Source organism: Myotis yumanensis, unplaced genomic scaffold (assembly GCF_028538775.1).
Source record: "Myotis yumanensis isolate MYYU_CA2020_CCGP unplaced genomic scaffold, mMyoYum1.0.hap1 SCAF_2, whole genome shotgun sequence".
Lineage (NCBI taxonomy): Eukaryota > Metazoa > Chordata > Mammalia > Chiroptera > Vespertilionidae > Myotis > Myotis yumanensis.
In genome coordinates, this window is record NW_027223753.1 from 13,271,109 (window position 1) to 13,288,930 (window position 17,822).

The 17,822-nt window shown below is 37.5% G+C and overlaps 1 protein-coding gene across 2 annotated transcripts in view; it reads left to right on the forward strand.

Annotated features, from left to right (window-relative positions):
• The window catches only part of CDC42 (cell division cycle 42), a 40,115-nt gene extending 22,610 nt beyond the window's left edge, over window positions 1-17,505 (forward strand). The window contains exons 2-6 of one of the 2 annotated variants that reach the window (XM_070404302.1): window positions 2,787-2,941; window positions 5,436-5,508; window positions 11,080-11,189; window positions 11,311-11,508; window positions 14,589-14,772. In XM_070404302.1, coding sequence (XP_070260403.1) covers window positions 2,837-2,941; window positions 5,436-5,508; window positions 11,080-11,189; window positions 11,311-11,508; window positions 14,589-14,678 — 576 coding nt within the window. In that variant the 5' untranslated portion in view covers window positions 2,787-2,836 and the 3' untranslated portion in view covers window positions 14,679-14,772. Of the gene's footprint in view, window positions 1-2,786; window positions 2,942-5,435; window positions 5,509-11,079; window positions 11,190-11,310; window positions 11,509-14,588; window positions 14,773-16,030 lie in introns of those variants that run through there. The other variant, XM_070404301.1, reaches the window with a different exon arrangement.
• Window positions 17,506-17,822: the final 317 nt, after the last annotated feature.

The window sequence follows — 17,822 nt, forward strand, 5'->3', positions numbered from 1 at the left end:
TCTGCAGGGTGAAGAAACAGGAATTGAACTTCTGTTTCTTGCTTCCTCTTCTGTCTTCCTCTTTCCAGTGCCGGCAACTGTCATGGGTATATACTTGCCACTACATTTGCAATGAGCATGTTTGTTTTTATTAATGTCAATTCTCAGGTGAGGTAGTATAGTGTTTTAGAGCAGGGGCTTGCTTGACAGTCAAGACTGCTTGGGTTTAAATTTCAGCTCTGCTATTTACTGGTTCATTGATCTTGGCCTAATTACTTCACTGAGACTTGGTTTTCTTATCTGTAAAATGGGGATAATGTACACACTTCTAGGGTTGTTGGGAGGATGAAATGTATGAATATGTTTAGGACAGTATGTGGCACATAGGAAATGTTTGCTATTGTCTCTGTTATTATTTGAAAACACTTTTTAGGTTGAAACACCTCTGAAGTATATTACTTCATGATCTTTCAATATTCAACATGAATTTTTCATTACTGATGTAAAATGCCTAGGTGATACAATGATTCACTTTGATAATTTGAATTCTACTTTAAGAAACTATTTCTAGGTGACCTAAAATGTCAGTAATGTTTATCCTAGTTTAGATTCTTATGTTATTGGTATTCCTTATCTTGCTATCACACAGAAAAGTGGTTCTCAAACTTTATTGTGCATTAGAATTACATAGAAAGTGTTGTTCTGATTTATGAGATTTGGGGTAAGGCCCAGGAATCTGAATTGTTAATAAACGCAGTCCAAGGTAATTCTGACTGTGGTGGTCTGAGGTGTGATATTTTTGAGATTACTGGTTTAGAGGCTAAATTCAAGCATAAAAAGTAATAACTGTCAGAGTTTTGTTCATTTACATGTAGGCAGTGATGATTTGTAAACTAAAAAAGCACTTAATTTGGTGTTTAAAGACAGTGATAGGGTCTGTTCCCCTACCTAAATTATTTTGTTAATATCTGTTAGATAACTTGGTTATAGGGTCTACTCTATAGATACAGAAATAATACAGGAGTTTTTAGGTGAAGAAGAAATATTTGGGTGGATTTCTTGTGTGTGTGTGTGTGTGTGTGTGTGGTGTGTTGTGTGTGTGTGCATGTATTAAGTAGCAGCGGATATGGTCAGTTCATTTTAACCTCTGTTTTTGTTGTGCCTGGTATGTGCAAAGCATGAAAACTTTGATTAGATAGTTCACCAAAGAGAGAAGGAAATACACTGTAAGCTTTTTTTTTTTTAAATCCTCACCCAAGGATATGTTTTTATTGATTTTTAGAGAGAGAGAGAGAGAGAGAGAGAGAGAGAGAGAGAAAGAGAAAGAGAGAAATTGATGTGAGAGAGAAACATCGAATGGTTGCCTCCCATGCTTGCCCTGACTGGGGATTGAACCTGCAACCTTTTTGGTGTACAGGATGAAGCTCCAACCAACTGAGTCACCTGGCCAGGGCTACATTGTAAGTTTTGACTCATTGGATGAAAGTAAAATGTGATAGAATTGATTTATTTGACACACTAGGTAGAGAAATTCTTGCATATTGAGTATGAGCTACACGCCAAATCTTTTTTTTTTTTTTTTTTTTGTTAATCCTCATCATAGGATATTTTCTCCATTGATTTTAGAGAGAGAGGGAAGAAGGGAAGGAGAGGTTGAGAGAAAGAGAGAAACATCAATGTGAGAGAGACACATCGATTGATTGCCTCCAGCATGCACCCCTACCGGGGCTGGGGATTAAACCTGCAACACAGTTATGTGCCCAAGACCCTTCAGTGTGAGGGCTGATGCTCAAACCACGGAGCCACAATGGGCAGGGCAAGGCCTTGTTTATATTATTTAATCGTCATAACAACTGTGTGAGGTTTTGATATAATTAGTTCTGTTTTACAGATGAGAAAACAGGCAAAAAGAGATTTAAGAGCCTGGCCAGTGTGGCTCAGTGGTTGAGCATGGACTCGTGGACCAAGAGGTCACCGGTTCAAGAGCCTGGCCAGTGTGGCTCAGTGGTTGAGCATGGACTCGTGGACCAAGAGGTCACCAGTTCAACTCCCAGTCAGGGCATATGCCCAGGTTTTGGGCTCGATCCCCAGTAGGAGGCAGCTGATCGATGATTCTCTCTTAATGATGTTTCTTTCTCTCCCTCTCTCTTCCTCTCTGAAGTCAATGAAAATATATTTTAAAAAATGTAGATTTTGGCTTCTTTATGCCACAGATATTGAATTAGTAACTAGGCAACCCGATGCTAAAACAGCTGCTGAGAACGAGGGATTACCCTGGTCTCTGTCTGGTTTCTGATGTTGCTCATCTCTTACAAGGGAATGGTGGTGCTCTGCTGCTTGTTGGTTATAGTCCGAGTAACTGTAGCTCTAAGGTTGGATATATGGACCATTCTTTAAAGAAGTGGCCTTTATATTGCAGTGTAATACACATACATGTATACACACATGGGTGTGCACATACAACTGAAGGAAAAGTTTCACAGAATATTTGGTATACTAAATGGGATTCATTCTGAAATACAATTGGCCTCTTCTCTTTCACTATAGTAAGAATATGTTGCTTTTTACACAAATTTGAACTTTTAAAAACACCATTTAAGTAGAAATATCCAGGCATTAGAAACTTGACTCTTACGTATTATTGTGACTTTGAGCAAGTCACTATTTCTCGTTAGGTTCTTTCAGTGATAGTAGTTGGGGTACTAGTTCTGTTTTTGCTCTAAATGAATGAACCTGTTGCTAGGTGAAGAAAATAATACATATATAAGTACTAATAAATAAAACAAATATTCTTAATTTTTTTGTAGGTCATCATTGGATTTGAAATATTTAAAGTGGATATAAAACGGTTTCAGCAATGCAGACAATTAAGTGCGTTGTTGTGGGCGATGGTGCTGTTGGTAAAACATGTCTTCTGATATCCTACACAACAAACAAATTTCCATCTGAGTATGTACCAACTGTAAGTATAAAGGCTTTCATCTGTTAGTTAAACATACTATAATTTGATATCCTTTTGAAAATTCTTTCTCTGAGTGTACTGAAATATTTCTGTTGTCTGCCTTTGTTTCCTGTTTTTAAAGATCTTGACTTCTCATGGGTAAATTATATACACTTTAAAATTAAACAGCTGAAAAATCAGTGGAAAGTCAAAAGGGGTGACACAAGGGTTTGCAAGAAGTGCTGGGAGGCAAAACTCCAGTAGACAAGATTCTAAAGAGTGGTGTTCTCGGTTTGGAGAAGTATGCCCTACATCTTGGAATGAGGTGACTTTTTTATTTTTGACATCTTGGCCAATGATTAATCAGTGCTTGGAGGTCTTTTGGAATGCTTTTTGGGGTCTTATAACTTCAGAGAAAGTAGTATGTCTACACTTATTCTCCTGAGGGAGTAGAAGAGAATCTTATGGAGCTGTTGTCTTGGCACTAATGGAGCTCCAAAGTGTTTTTTAGGGGTGGAGAAGACCTCTGCTTTTGTTATGAGAATACTAACAGAAGCCTTTGGGGGTCCTCTCCCACAAATCTTTTTATTAGCTTCTTGGAAGAATAGAGGGAAAATGGGAATTACCAAGATAATGAAGAGAGAGAGACAGAGACAGAGACAGAGACAGAGACAGGGAGACAGAGTTATTTAGGGTAACACTTGTGAAAGAATGTGTTTGGGGATTCATTGTTTGTCCCAAGTTATTGGACCAACCCAGTGGTATAATTATGTTAAACATAGATGTGCAGTCAGTGGTGTGAGGGGAGTAGGGTTGGCCTGGCTTGGCAACATCCACCTCTGTTAAGTGAGCTGTTTTAGGGATTATGGAGCACCTATGTGGATTAATATTGTTTGTAAGTAAAAAGGAAGAAAATATATGAGTACTTTAGGTTAATCTTCAGAGACATGAGCACTGTTAAGAGGGTGAATTGTTAAAATGTTGGTAATTATGTTTACTTGGAATTGACAGTCTATAATATCCCAAGGCGGGTAAAGTGAATGAGGTAGACCAAAATTAGGTTTCTTGGAGGGGGAGAATTTAAATGTATAATTAAATTAAAAAAATCATTTTTTTTGTGTGTTGGCCCCTTTGGGGACATTATAAGTGAAAGAAATTCTGAGATTGAAGGGGACTTTTAGGGATAACATGGATCTTGTTTCATAGCGAGGGCAACTGTCAGAATTTTTGTGTTTCAGTTTTCATTAACATTATTTTCTTGTAAACATTTCTGATTGTTTTATGACTGTTTAAGGTGGGCTTGTGGGTGCTCTATGTGGTTGTATGTGGATTTCTGGAAAAGGGTTAGGTATGACTTAAGAAAATAACCAATATGGTTTGAGAGCTTAACCACATTAGTTACATTTCCTTGTTCTTGTTATTAAGAACTGACTTTTCCTTTAACTACCACCTCCCCCATGCCCTTGCTTCCACTCTTGTTTACATTTATTTTATTTATTTAAATATTTTTATTGATTTCAGAGAGGAAGGGAGAGGAAGAGAGAGATAGAAACATCAATGATGAGAGAGAATCATTGATCAGCTGCCTCCTGCACGCCCCCTACACTGGGGATCCTATCCACTGAGCCAAACCAGCTAGGGCTAAGCAAGCTCCTAACCTGTTAAAACATGAATCAGAAAATTAGTGTTAGATAGCTAAAAGGTGTCTTGAAATGTAACATCCTCCTACTAGTTGGAAAGCATTGCTTTTTAATTGTAAATTAATTAAAAGGCATCCATGAATTAGTGTTGGGTCTTTATCCACTTAGCACTATTATCTCCCATTTTTACAAATAACTCAGTACAGCCATATTAATATATATTGAGTTTGTCATGGGTTTTACAGTCTATTTGCGAATAAAGCATCTAGATCAAAGAAGGTATCTTAGGTCATATGGTTTGTACACAGTAACATAAACTTTATTCATGAAATCCCAGCAAATAGTCTTCTAGCCTTTAGTTGGACACTTACCTTGATTATCTTGAGGGAACCTTTATTTCTTTCTAACGGGCCTGTTGGCATCAAGGCTCTTCTTATCTTGAACCCTGAAGGGAAAAAGATTATCATGGACTGTCCTAGGAGATTTTAATTCTAGATGAAAAGGAAATGGTCTATGAAGAAATAATTTCTCAGAAGTCAGATTGAACATTGAGGTAAACTTTAAAACTATTGTCTCAAAATTTTCAAACTTAAACATGGTCATTTTGTATAGCTAGGGACTCTGCTACTGTGACATCTCTAACCCTTTTGTCCAGGCTGCTGGGGTAGAGCAGACATTTCAGAACACTCCCTGTAATTTTTCCCAATAACCATTTAGCTCATGCAAAGGGCTTGGTTGACAACGTTGTTTATATATAAAGAAGATGGGCTAAGAGAGGAGTAAGTCTTAGGAAGGAAACATTGCCTTAGTTTGAGCTGTCCTATCTCATTTTGACCACTGCCTTGCACACTAACAGTGTATTTTTATGTTTCTAGGTTTTTGACAACTATGCAGTCACAGTTATGATTGGTGGAGAGCCATATACTCTTGGACTTTTTGATACTGCAGGTGAAAACTTGATATCTTTTCTAATGTTTGGGTCTGTAACTATGACAGTTGCCGGTTGTCTTTTTTTGGACATTTTTGGGAAACTAGCATATTAGCAAACCACTTGCCATTTTTGTAATAGTTAGCAGAATTGAATATCATGATGGTTTTTGCTTGACCAAGAGGCAATCCCAGACCTGGAATGGCAAATAGGAGTTTGGAGGATCCTGGGTGGATGGTGTGGAAAGAGATAAAGTAGGGTGAGAGCAGAGTACTAGTACATAGACAAGATGTATTATCACTCCCTGAAATTTGTACAGTTAGCTTCATAGAGATAGCTTGTTATTTTATAACTACATTTGAAAATATTTTGAGGGTTATCCAATGTCTAACTTATAGTATTGACATTTGTGGTCAACTTTTCAAATTTTTTTCTTTTTTAACTGTAACCAATTCTTCAGTGTTATTTCTTATTTTAACAGTGGCTGCACATCTTAATTTCTGACTTCTCACAAATTTTCAGTTCAGTTAGCCAAAGGGAAATTTCAGTGTTATCCTTTTAGTATGTAGGAATTCTAAATCTTTCACTTTTTATGAATTACCTCTCACTGACTTCTAGCTGACATAATGCTTTTATGGAGTGTATTATACTGCCCAATGTGAGGAACTATCTAGATTCATTTGGGAGGGTGAAATGGAGAAACAATAGTAAGCAGTTAGGTTTAGAGATCAGTAGCTTTTAATAGTGTCTTAGACCTTTTGACATTTTTGTGAATTAAAAATTATGTGAGTAATGGTATATTAGAGGAACCTTGGAAAATAGAGAAAATAAAATAATGACCTATATCTCATGATATGTAAGGGATTTTGTTTTATGTGTGCCTTTGGAAGCAATCTATATATGCAAAAAAAAAGATAATTTAAAATTTTATTTTAAAATTTCAAAGTGTATTTTTATAAGCCTTTACATTTTAATCAGTATTTATTTTGTAGCTATATTGAAGTATAATACAATAGAATTCACTAATTTTAAGTATTCAGTTTGATAATTTTGCTGATTATAGAGTTGTGTAACCTCTACCATAATCAAGATATATCATCTTAAAATTTTCCTTGTGCCTTTTCCCTGGAAATTACAGATCTGCTTTCTGTCACTGTAGTTTTGCTTTTCTAAAGTTTCATATGAATGGAATCATACAATATGTAGTCTTTTCTGTTTGATTTCTTTCACTTAACATAATGTTTTTGAGTTTTATCTGTGCTGTATATCAGTAGCTTATTTTTCTTGGTGAGTAGTATTTCAATCTATGAATATAGTAAAGTTTATCATTTATGAGTTGATTGATACTTGGGTTCCACTTTTTTTTTAATATATTTTATTGATTTTTTACAGAGAGGAAGGGAGAGAGATAGAGAGTTAGAAACATCGATGAGAGAGAAACATCGACCAGCTGCCTCCTGCACATCTCCCACTGGGGATGTGCCCGCAACCCAGGTACATGCCCTTGACCGGAATCGAACCCGGGACCCTTGAGTCCGCAGGCGGACGCTCTATCCACTGAGCCAAACCGGTTTTGGCTTGGGTTCCACTTTTAAGCTATTACGAATAATGGTGCTATGAACATTTGTATTGACATATTTTATATCTCTTCAGTAAATAGCTTGGAGTGGATAAGCCTTTAGTCCTTTGATTAATATTGACTTTAACTTAGGTTGACAAGACTTTAATTCTAATCAGCCTCATTTTAAACGACATTTATAAATTTAATGTATTCAGTTTCCCATTTTAAATAATTTAGAGTGCTTGACGTGACAAGTGAAACATTACCAAGCTTTTACATACAAAACTTTAATAAACCTGGTAACTTGTGGTTTCCTGTACTAATTTATCTTAAACTGTTTTCTTTATAGCTTTCATAAAATTCTTAACATTTTCAACAAAGAAATCCCAAGTTTAAGATCAGTTACTCAATTACACATTTTATTTTATTTTTTATTTTTTTTTAAAATATATTTTATTGATTTTTTACAGAGAGGAAGGGAGAGAGATAGAGAGTTAGAAACATCGATGAGAGAGAAACATCGACCAGCCACCTCCTGCACACCCCCCACTGGGGATGTGCCCGTAACCAAGTCACATGCCCTTGCCCGGAATCGAACCTGCGACCCCTCAGTCCGCAGGCCGATGCTCTATCCACTGAGCCAAACCGGTTTCGGCTCAATTACACATTTTAAACTGGGATCAGAATCATGTTCTTTAGTATGGCATGTTATTTAAATGTTATAGACATGAGTGTTAAATATAAATAAGGCTAGGTTATTCCTAAATGTAACTGAAAGTTAACAATAACAGTATTTGATTTATTTTACCTCTATATTAGATCCTGAATCTTTCTGGGAGTAAAAAGACATGCATTAAGAAATAATTTTACCATCCCAGGCAAGGTAGGGGCAGGGGCTTTCATCTCAACTGGTTGAGGTCACTATAAGTCCCAGAGGCCTTTTCTGAGAAGCTCTGGAGACCTGAGGCTGAGGTGTCCAGGGTGAGTTTCCTCTCTTTGACACACTTGAGGAGACTCCATTTCCTTCTTCAAGGCCTTAATCTCAGAGTCTCTTTTCCTTGTTCAAGTCATGACATTAACTCAGTTTTCTTCTAAAGCTTTCATCCCCATTGAGATGGCGGCTGACTTTAACTGTTTGGTTGCATTTAATCTGTTGACTGTGTCATTTTGTTTTGAATTCTTTGTATAGCCTTCCTACCTCATGTTTGGCTGCAACTATTATGGTTATAGTTAAATAAAACTATTAAGCCCAGAGATAGGCTTCTCCCTCTGTTAAGGCCTTATTTCTATTTCTGCTTTTGATCACAACAGTAAATTCTTGCTAGTGAGTTCCCCACAATTATTGTGTTTTTTGTTTCTGCAAATGATTTACTGCTGTGTATATATTTTTATATTTAGCTTTTTAAATTTAACATATTTACTTAACATAGACTTTTTCCCATGCTGTAGAATCATTACCCCAAAGCCAATTGCTTTGTATGTCAAAATTTAATTGTTATTCTTTTTAAAAAATATTTTTTATTGGTTTCAGAGAGAGGAAGGGAGAGGGAGAGAGAGATAGCAATATCAATAATGAGAGAGAATCATTGATTGGCTGCCTCCTGCACACCCCACACTGGGGATCAAGCCTGCAACCTGGGCATGTGCCCTGACTGGAAATCTAATTGTGACCTCCTGGTTCCTGGGTCAACACTCAACCACTGAGCCACATCAGCTGGGCTAATTATCATGTTTTGCTAGCTCCTCTAAATTCTTATATTCTCTCTCAATGGTGGGCAAAAAAAAAAAAAAAAAAATTATTGGCATACAAAATATTTAACTTGTCTTTCCTGCCCTTTAAAATTTTTTTATTAAGTGTAGAGTTCAGTGTCATTAAATATTTCTTTTTAATACATAGGATTGCTGTAGCTCAGTTTTGAAATTAGAGTATTAAATCCTTCCCCTATGACTCCTCCCTTCTCACAGTTTGGAAGCGCATGTGGCTATTTAAAAAATCATTTTAAAGTATGTATTTTAGTGATTTTTTACAGAGAGGAAGGGAGAGGGATAGAGAGTTAGAAATATCGATGAGAGAGAAACATTGATCAGCTGCCTCCTGCACACCCCCTACTGGGGATGTGCCCACAACCAAGGTACATGCCCTTGTCCAGAATCGACTCGGGACCCTTGAGTCCGCAGGCCAGTGCTCTATCCACTGAGCCAAACTGGTTAGGGCTTTAAAAAATCATATTATCTGAAAATAAATTGCAAGCCTACAGAATAGTCGCAAGAATAGTTCCAGGAGCACCCATAGGCCCTTTAACCAAATTTACCAGTTGTTAACATTTTGCCCTATTTGCTTTACTATTCTTCCTAAAAATATATATATTTTTTTTGTTGATTTCAGAGAGGAATGGGGGAGAGAGAGAGAGAGAGAGAGAGAGAGAGAGAAACGTCAATGATAAGATAGAATAATTGATTGGCTCCCTCCTGCACACCCCCTACTAGAGATTGAGCCTGAAACCCGGGCATGTGCTTTGACTGGGAATTGAACTGTGACCTCCTGGTTCATAGGTCAACATTCAACCACTGAGCCACACCAGCCGGCTGGCTCTTTTTTGACATTTTTAAAATGACATTATTTTAATACAGGTCTATCCTCTCTTCCTCCTCCCCTTATAAAATGTTCCTCATTTTGAGTTTGGTCTGTGTTTCCTCGTGATTAGACTCATGAGGAAACACAGACCAAACTATGCTATTTGTTTGGACTATCACTTTAGTGATGTCTTCTTTAAGATATAAATCTGGAGGCGCATGATCTTCATCTGTCACTCACTGCTGTTGATATTCATGTACCACTCACTGGTGATGGTCATTTTCATCAGACAAGATGATGTCTGGTTTCTTCACAATTAGTTTACATTTCCCCCCTCTGTGGCTTATAAATAATCTTTTAGACCATGCAGATATTATTCTTTTCACCAGAATTTCTCCCCATGGATTTAGCATCCATTGAGTATTGTTGAATTATATTTTTTTCTAGGCATTCTCAGTTTCAGATACTGGTTTTATTTGCACACGTTTACTAATGTGAACCTGCTTTGGTAGTCATGAATGGGCAATGAGTATTGTAAGTTGGGTTTCACTGAGATTTTTGTTTCCTTAGATGGTTTCAGTGTAATCATTTCTTAAGCAGATCTGAGTTAATTTTTAACCATTTCTGTAGCAACAGTTCAATGTGTTTAGTACACTGTTGTTGGATTGCTAGTGGACACAGAGATTGAAAACTTCAAACTGGTAATAAAGCAAATAATACATACCATTTATTATATTCTAATGGCATGAAATATTAAGTAGAATTAGCACAGTGAGAATTTTCTCAAATATTATCTATCTATCTATCTATCTATCTATCTATATATATATATATATATATAAAAGCCTAAGTGACCATCTGACCGTACGATCGGTAGCTATGATGCGCACTGACCACCAGGGGGCAGATGCTCAACACAGGAGCGGCTGAGCTGTGGTGACTTGGCAGCAGTGGTTCTCGGGTGACGCACCCCAGAACCAGAGGAGGGAGCCCGATTCCAGGGTGCGTCATCCGATAACCACCCTCTTGCAATCTGGGACCCCTTGGGGGATGTCAGAGAGCCAGTTTTGGCCCAGTCCCTGCAGGCCAGGCTGAGGGTCCCTGCCTGTCAGAGGGACCCCGCTCACTCTGCAGATGCCCTCTGAGCCACTGCACTGCCCCAGGTGCGGCCAGCCAGGGAGGGACTGCGGAGGGGGAGAGGGGTTAGCTCCAGGGCATGTCTGACCCATCTCACCCAGTCCCGCCCTGCTGGCCACATTCTAATTAATTTCAATGTGCATGAATCCGTGCACCGGGGCACTAGTATTATATAAAGCCATACATTTTATTAGATAAGTTGCTTTCTCGTTAACGATCATTGTGCTGTTAGCTGCATACTTAATTTGTTGACTGGTAATTTTAATACTATGAGGATATCAACATTGAGTTGATTTCTCCAATTTTTTTCCTTCCTAGGGCAAGAGGATTATGACAGATTACGACCGCTGAGTTATCCACAAACAGATGTATTTCTAGTCTGTTTTTCAGTGGTCTCTCCATCCTCATTTGAAAATGTGAAAGAAAAGGTGAGTTGGTCAGGTATTCTTGTCGTGAAAAATGTTGTCACAGAACTTCTGTTGACTTGAAAATAGATCTAGAGGCTTGTGGGTTAATGAAAGTGTAATTTTTAAAATACCTTTTCCCTAGTGGGTGCCTGAGATAACTCACCACTGTCCAAAGACTCCTTTCTTGCTTGTTGGGACCCAAATTGATCTCAGAGATGATCCCTCTACGATTGAGAAACTTGCCAAGAACAAACAGAAACCTATCACTCCAGAGACTGCTGAAAAGCTGGCCCGTGACCTGAAGGCTGTCAAGTATGTGGAGTGTTCTGCACTCACACAGGTGAGGACTGTGCGGAACCCGATTTTTATTTACAGCTGAATAGTTTGTTCGAGCATTAGGATTCAGGGGCTGTTTCTAACAGTGGTCAAGAAAGCTGCCTAGGAAGACGATGATCAGCTTCATAGTTTATATATCTTTTTCTGGATGTCTGTATTATGGAGAAATTACTAGTCTCTAAGTAAAGCTCTTGTGTTGGTGAGCTTCCATGTTGTGTTGAGTCATTTGTAGTGGTCAGGGATTGTGTTTTAAAAAAAAATTGCAGGAAAGGTCCAGGTAAGCACAAATTTACAATACCCCCCTCTCTCCCCCCACATATACCTTAAATTTTCATCTAAATAGTACTGACCTTTTCTTGTCTATTCTATTCTGACAATTGATGCTATACTGTTTCTGGGATAGGGAGTTAGTCATAATAGAGACTTTCATGTCAGAAAAAGTTGCCATGGCTGTTTCTTAAGTATGCTTATACGTATAGTGTCTACAGTTTTGGGAGGCATTCCTTCTTTATGTGGCCCTCTTTCCTCTGTCTCTTTCTGAATGATTTAATTGGAACTCTTCTCATAGCTTAATGGGAAATGTCAGATTCTGAGGACAGGGAGCAGCGCTAGAGTGTGTAGACTGAGAGTTGTAACTGACCTGCGGTTTCATTTTCTTGACTTTCATGGTTATTGCAACTCATTCCCCCATTTGATTCTCTTGTCTGGGGCAAAGGAAAGAATTATGAAACTAATTCGTGCAGAACTCTTTTATTTTACTAGTTACTGGTGGCTTTGACTTTTGAACAATGAACAAAAACATGCCCAAGTAAATTAGGGCAGGTTTGAAGGGAAGAGATTTTTTCAGTTACATTAATCTTGATTATATGTATAGTAAGATAAATGGCATATTAGTTGCATATTATGCGTATATTAGGTATTTAGTATGTGGGGCCTAGACATAATTCAGTAATCTTCAGTTTAGTAGTAGGTTGGATAAAGATAAAATTTTCATGTTTATCTGGATATTACACAGGATAATTTCAAGGCCTAATATTCTCCCAAACCCAGTTTTCCTTGGCAATTTAGTTGTATTGTAAAAGCAGATATTTAAAACTAAATAAGATTTTACATCTTATCACACACAGCACTTACTGAGATTTAAAAAAATGCCTGATGCTTCTGTATTTTGATACCGTACTCAGAAAAGTGTTCGTGTGTTTGTTGGGGAAGGATATGTGTGGAACGTGTGTGTCAGATTATAATTAATTATATGCATCTTTTGCATATCCCTTTTCTCTAAATATGGGTTGTTTTGGGGGTGGGGGCAAGTAGGACAAGTGGACCCAATTTTAGGTCACTGATGAAGCTTATTTTAAAGAATTGGATGCTTCCATATATGACTTTTTTTTTTTTAACAGTATGAACAGCTTTATATAGTAAGTCATTTTGCAGAGAATAAGAATTTGAAAAGGTCTTAGCAACTGTGTTTTTCTTACCAGATTTTTATGTTGGAGAAGTCAAAAGAGAAGATAGAAAATAAGGTCCATGGTTATGTTTGGGAGCTAGAACTTTTAGGATTACAAATTCTGTTTGTTGGTTTCTCTAAAAGTAAACTATATAACCAGATAGTTTGTGGGTAAAAGTGAAGATTAGTTTTGTTTTATAGGGAATTAGTTGATCTTTGCCAATAAACAAGAAAATATTTCCTTCTTATTAAGGAATGCTCTAGTTTCTAATAGCTGTTCTCCATTTTTTTTCCCTTATAGAATGTATTTCCCTTTCCATTCTCCCTTCTTCCTTTTACATTTGACTACTAGAACTTGCTCCTACATGTGTAGAAAGAATTTCAGAAGATCTTTAATTTTTGTTTAGCATTTCTACTTTTTAAAAGATATGGAAAGAAGAAAACTTTTTAACCGCTTTGCTTCTTTTTAAGTACTTATTGTTATTTCTGATTTATTTTGTACCTAATAGAATGCGTAAGTGCCAGTCCTCTGGGATGCATTGGTGGGGCTGCGGTGGGAATAGGGTAGGGGTGGGAATATCTGGGGTAGGCTGGGGCTGGTACTTGTTATTGGAACTGTATTCTGGAACTTTTGCAAATTTTTTATTTGGGATCAAACTGACATAAAGAACATGTGAAACTTCTTTGGGTGGTAAACCTGTGGCTTCAGATTTAGGTGAGTTTAGGTGAGTCTGTAGACCTGGGCCCAAGGTACCAGTACTACTGAATCACTGTCACGTTGGAGTTCTGCCTGAGGTGTAAGTGTATTTATGCATCTTAATCTCTGTAGATCTGAGAATATTCTTTTTTTCACTTCATGCTTTTATGCTCTGATACCCATGCAGACACCCTAAAGCATTGGACTGCTTGCTAAAACTCATTCTAGGATCCCATTCTTTGTTTTCCTATAACTTGGGTGGTGGTTACTTGCTTTGATAACATTACTGAATAACTGAAGTGTTTGCTGTTTCTAGAGTCTGTTCTTTAAACTTTTCCCAGTTGGTACTGTTGAACAGTTAACACTCTTTCTAAATGTCTGAACCTTTTTGTTCTGGGAAACTGACTTTGAGATCCTGATTAATTCCATCCAGCTATGTCATTGAATCTAGAAACATGTAGCATGCCTGTTAGTCTGCTATTTGTGTACTTCAGTTATTCAGGGGCTGAATTCACAGAATTCTGAAATTTAATAGATTTCAAAATGTGTGTGCCATTCTTATCCTTAGAAATACTGGGGAATTTACAAGGCTTAATTACACAATGCAGCTCTTGTGTTTGCATATCTATTTTCCTCTCCTGGCATTATTTTCATTAAAATGTAATATTAGGTTTCAAAGTGTGATTGTTTTAGAAGTCAACATATGACATTTTCATAAAAATTTCTTTCTTGTTCAGTTAACCTTTTTGAAGTAAGAAGTTTCTGTTCAGTTACGTACTTTCCCAGTAATGGGCTTAAGTCTTACATTCTGGCATTTATTTTTCTTAAGGCACATTGCTTCTGTGAATCCAGCCCATTTAATCCAGACTGCTATTGTATCTGCTAGTCTTTCTAACCTCTAACCTGGCTGCTATTCTCTCTCCTCCCCTCTGTCTTGTAGAGAGGTCTGAAGAATGTGTTTGATGAGGCTATCCTAGCTGCCCTCGAGCCTCCGGAAACTCAACCCAAAAGGAAGTGCTGTATATTCTAAACTGTTTCTCCTTCCCCTCTTTGCTGCTGCTTCCTGTCCCACTACTGTAGAAAGATCACTTACAAACAAAGGAATAAAACCATCCTGTTCGAAAGCCTCTGTGTCTTTTTACTCACCACCTTAGAGCAACCTCTGTATTAGTTTTTGATCAAGAATGCAATATCTTATAGAATATTTTGTGTGATCAGTAGTCAAGTTGCTGCTTGAGTTGCCTGATGCTCAGAGCTTTTTGGTTTGGATTACTATTGCAAAAGGGAACTTGGTCTAGCATTAAGAATGTCCTCTTGGAGAAAATAAGAGTTTAACACTCCTAGATCTTAGTCTAGATGGAGAAAATAACACAAACATCATTTTATTCTTATGATCAATTGTTAATTGTAATTGCATGACAAACTTAATGGAAAAAGGGTGACCTGCTAGTAGAGTGTAATGGGGAAGGGACGATTTTTTCCTGGTTTTCCTTTGTGCAGTGAAACTTTGTGTTGCTATTGCTTTGGCTGTCTGTGCTGCAGTGGAGTATTTGTCAGTCCGGGGTGGGAAAGATATTGATGTATCTGCTACTGCTTTATGAGATTATTTGTTACATTATCTTTTAAGAATAGCATCCATTTTAACAGTTGACTTACGGTTTATGTTGAGATGTAAAGCTGCCACCTTTATATTTTCTTCTGATTTTGTCCTTGTGAGGGAAACATACAATTGTGGTTACCTTCAAATTTTGAAATTAAAAATATACAATTGTTGGTATAAATGCCTGATGAAGCTTTATTCCTGTTGCACTGACTGGCTCTAGTTTTATATATGTTCAGGTACCCACATTTTTGCTTCCTTGAATCCCCTTGGCTCTGTGTAATTGGTGGGATAAAGGGAGTTCAGAGTGAATATCTTTGCAGCCACTGTAATCGCTCTCTCCATCTTTGCCTGTGCCTTCATGTAATAAGGATGCCACTGCCTGGTGCCCATCCTCCCATATCCAGCTGTTTCATTTGAATGCAGAGCTGCTTCACTTGTTTTTATGTAAAATGTTTCAGCAGCACATTACAAAACGCATATTGAATGAGCAAATGACACATGTGCTTGTTTGCTTCTTGTGACATACATTGGTCTGCAAAAAGCTTTCTCAAAGGACCACTGTCTCACTCATGAATATCTGCTCCTCTGAATTGCTGGATCCTTCCAGGGCCCTGCCTGGACAAAACTTGGTGAAGTGAGATGATTGTGTTGTGATTCAGGATTGTTTTTAATGTTTTGTTCTTTGCCAACTTTTGGGATTTGAATGTTTTTAATTCGAACTTCAACTTTCTTATACTGAAAATCAGACTGCCCATTTTTTTTCTTTCTACCCCTTTCAGAAAGGCCTAAAGAATGTATTTGACGAAGCAATATTGGCTGCCCTGGAGCCTCCAGAACCGAAGAAGAGCCGCAGGTGTGTGCTGCTATGAACATCTCTCCAGAGCCCTTTCTGCACAGCTGGTTTCGGCATCATACTAAAAGCAATGTTTAAATCAAACTAAAGATTAAAAATTAAAATTCGTTTTTGCAATAATGACAAATGCCCTGCACCTACCCATATGCACTCGTGTGAAACAAGGCCCTTAGTTAGGGTCCCTTTCCCCCCTCTCAATACTAGTTAATTTTGAGTAATTGTGTATTGTCAGAAAAGTGATCAGTACTAGTTTTTGTTTTGTTTTTTGTTTTGTTTAAAAGCAAGGCATGCTTGTGATGACTCTGTAACAGACTAATTCGGGTTGTTGAAGCTGCTCCCGGGTTCCACTCTGGAGAGTGATCTGAGACATCTAGTATTTTTTTTTTTTTTTTTTTTTTTTTGCGGTGGGAGGGGAGGGGTGTGTGTGTGGAGTTTGTTTTTATTTAGTCATTTTTAAAAAATTTGTTAACCATTGGACAACCCTTTAGGTGAGGAGGATGGAGTGATTCCACATTCCACTTCCTAGATCTAGTTTAGAAAACATGTTCCCCACCGGTGCTCTTAGGAAGGAGTATAGTAAACGCCTCATTTAATAACATACTCCTTTTTGAAAGTTGCCTTTTCTCTCCACCCTTGAGTAGGTTCAGTATTTGATGAAACTCATGAAAGTGGGTGGAACCTGTCTTGCCCCTCCTCTTTTCTAGGATGCACTATATACGTGACTGACTTTCAAGGAAATTTGTTAGCCATTTGCTAATTTTTTTTTTGAAGTTAATGTCTAACTTCTTTCACTGATAAATGAAGAAAATATTGCACCTTTTGAAATATACCAAATGGATTAAGTACATAATTAAAAACATTTTTTCCTTGTCAGTCATTGTTTTATATGCTTAGCATAGATGTGCAGCTTAATAGTGTATGATATGGTGTTCCTAGAACACAGCTGAAGACCTGGTATATATGAGGGGTGCTAGAAGACAGATGTTTGTGGAATGTTCACATCCTCTTCAAGTTATGAGGATGGAGTCCTGCTTCATTAAGAAGCTAGGGGTGGGGTGGGGGGTGGGGAGAACATTTAACAACATGGGGACCAGTCAGGGGAATCCCCTTCTTTCTGTTTTGCATGAGGAACCCTAGAGCAGCCAGTTGAGGCTCTCTAGTTTAATAAAAACCATGGAGAGAGTCTTATGAAGACTCTTCATAAGTGTTAATAGGGATTTTATCAGTTTATTTTGGTTGCAGTTTCCAACATTTTAAAAAATGTTTAGGTAATATTCTCCACCTTCCCCAAATCCTAATTCTTGTAGTTTCATTAGTGTTGAACCAATGCTTTCTCATGTCTCAATTCTTTGTATATGCATTCTTTTCAGATGTATTAAACAAACAAAAAACCCTTCACAAGCCAGCCTGGGGGTTGTTATTTTCCCTCGCCTCTTTTTTAGATATTTAGCAATGGGAACTTAACTGGGCTCTTATTAACATCAATTTCTAACAAATTTTGGGATAAGATTTTAAAAGCTTTATTTCATTTTTGGCATTCAGTTTGAGATAATGCTTTTTACTCCATGTATTCAGGTTTGTGCCTTCTCCCCTAAGTTTGGCATGTAGCCTGCAAACTCCTATTTAATACCAAGTAGGTTCTTAACAGGTCTTTGTGAAGAGTGTTTAGGAAGCGCACCGCTCATGTTGGAAGGAAGCATACCTCTAATCCATGGGTT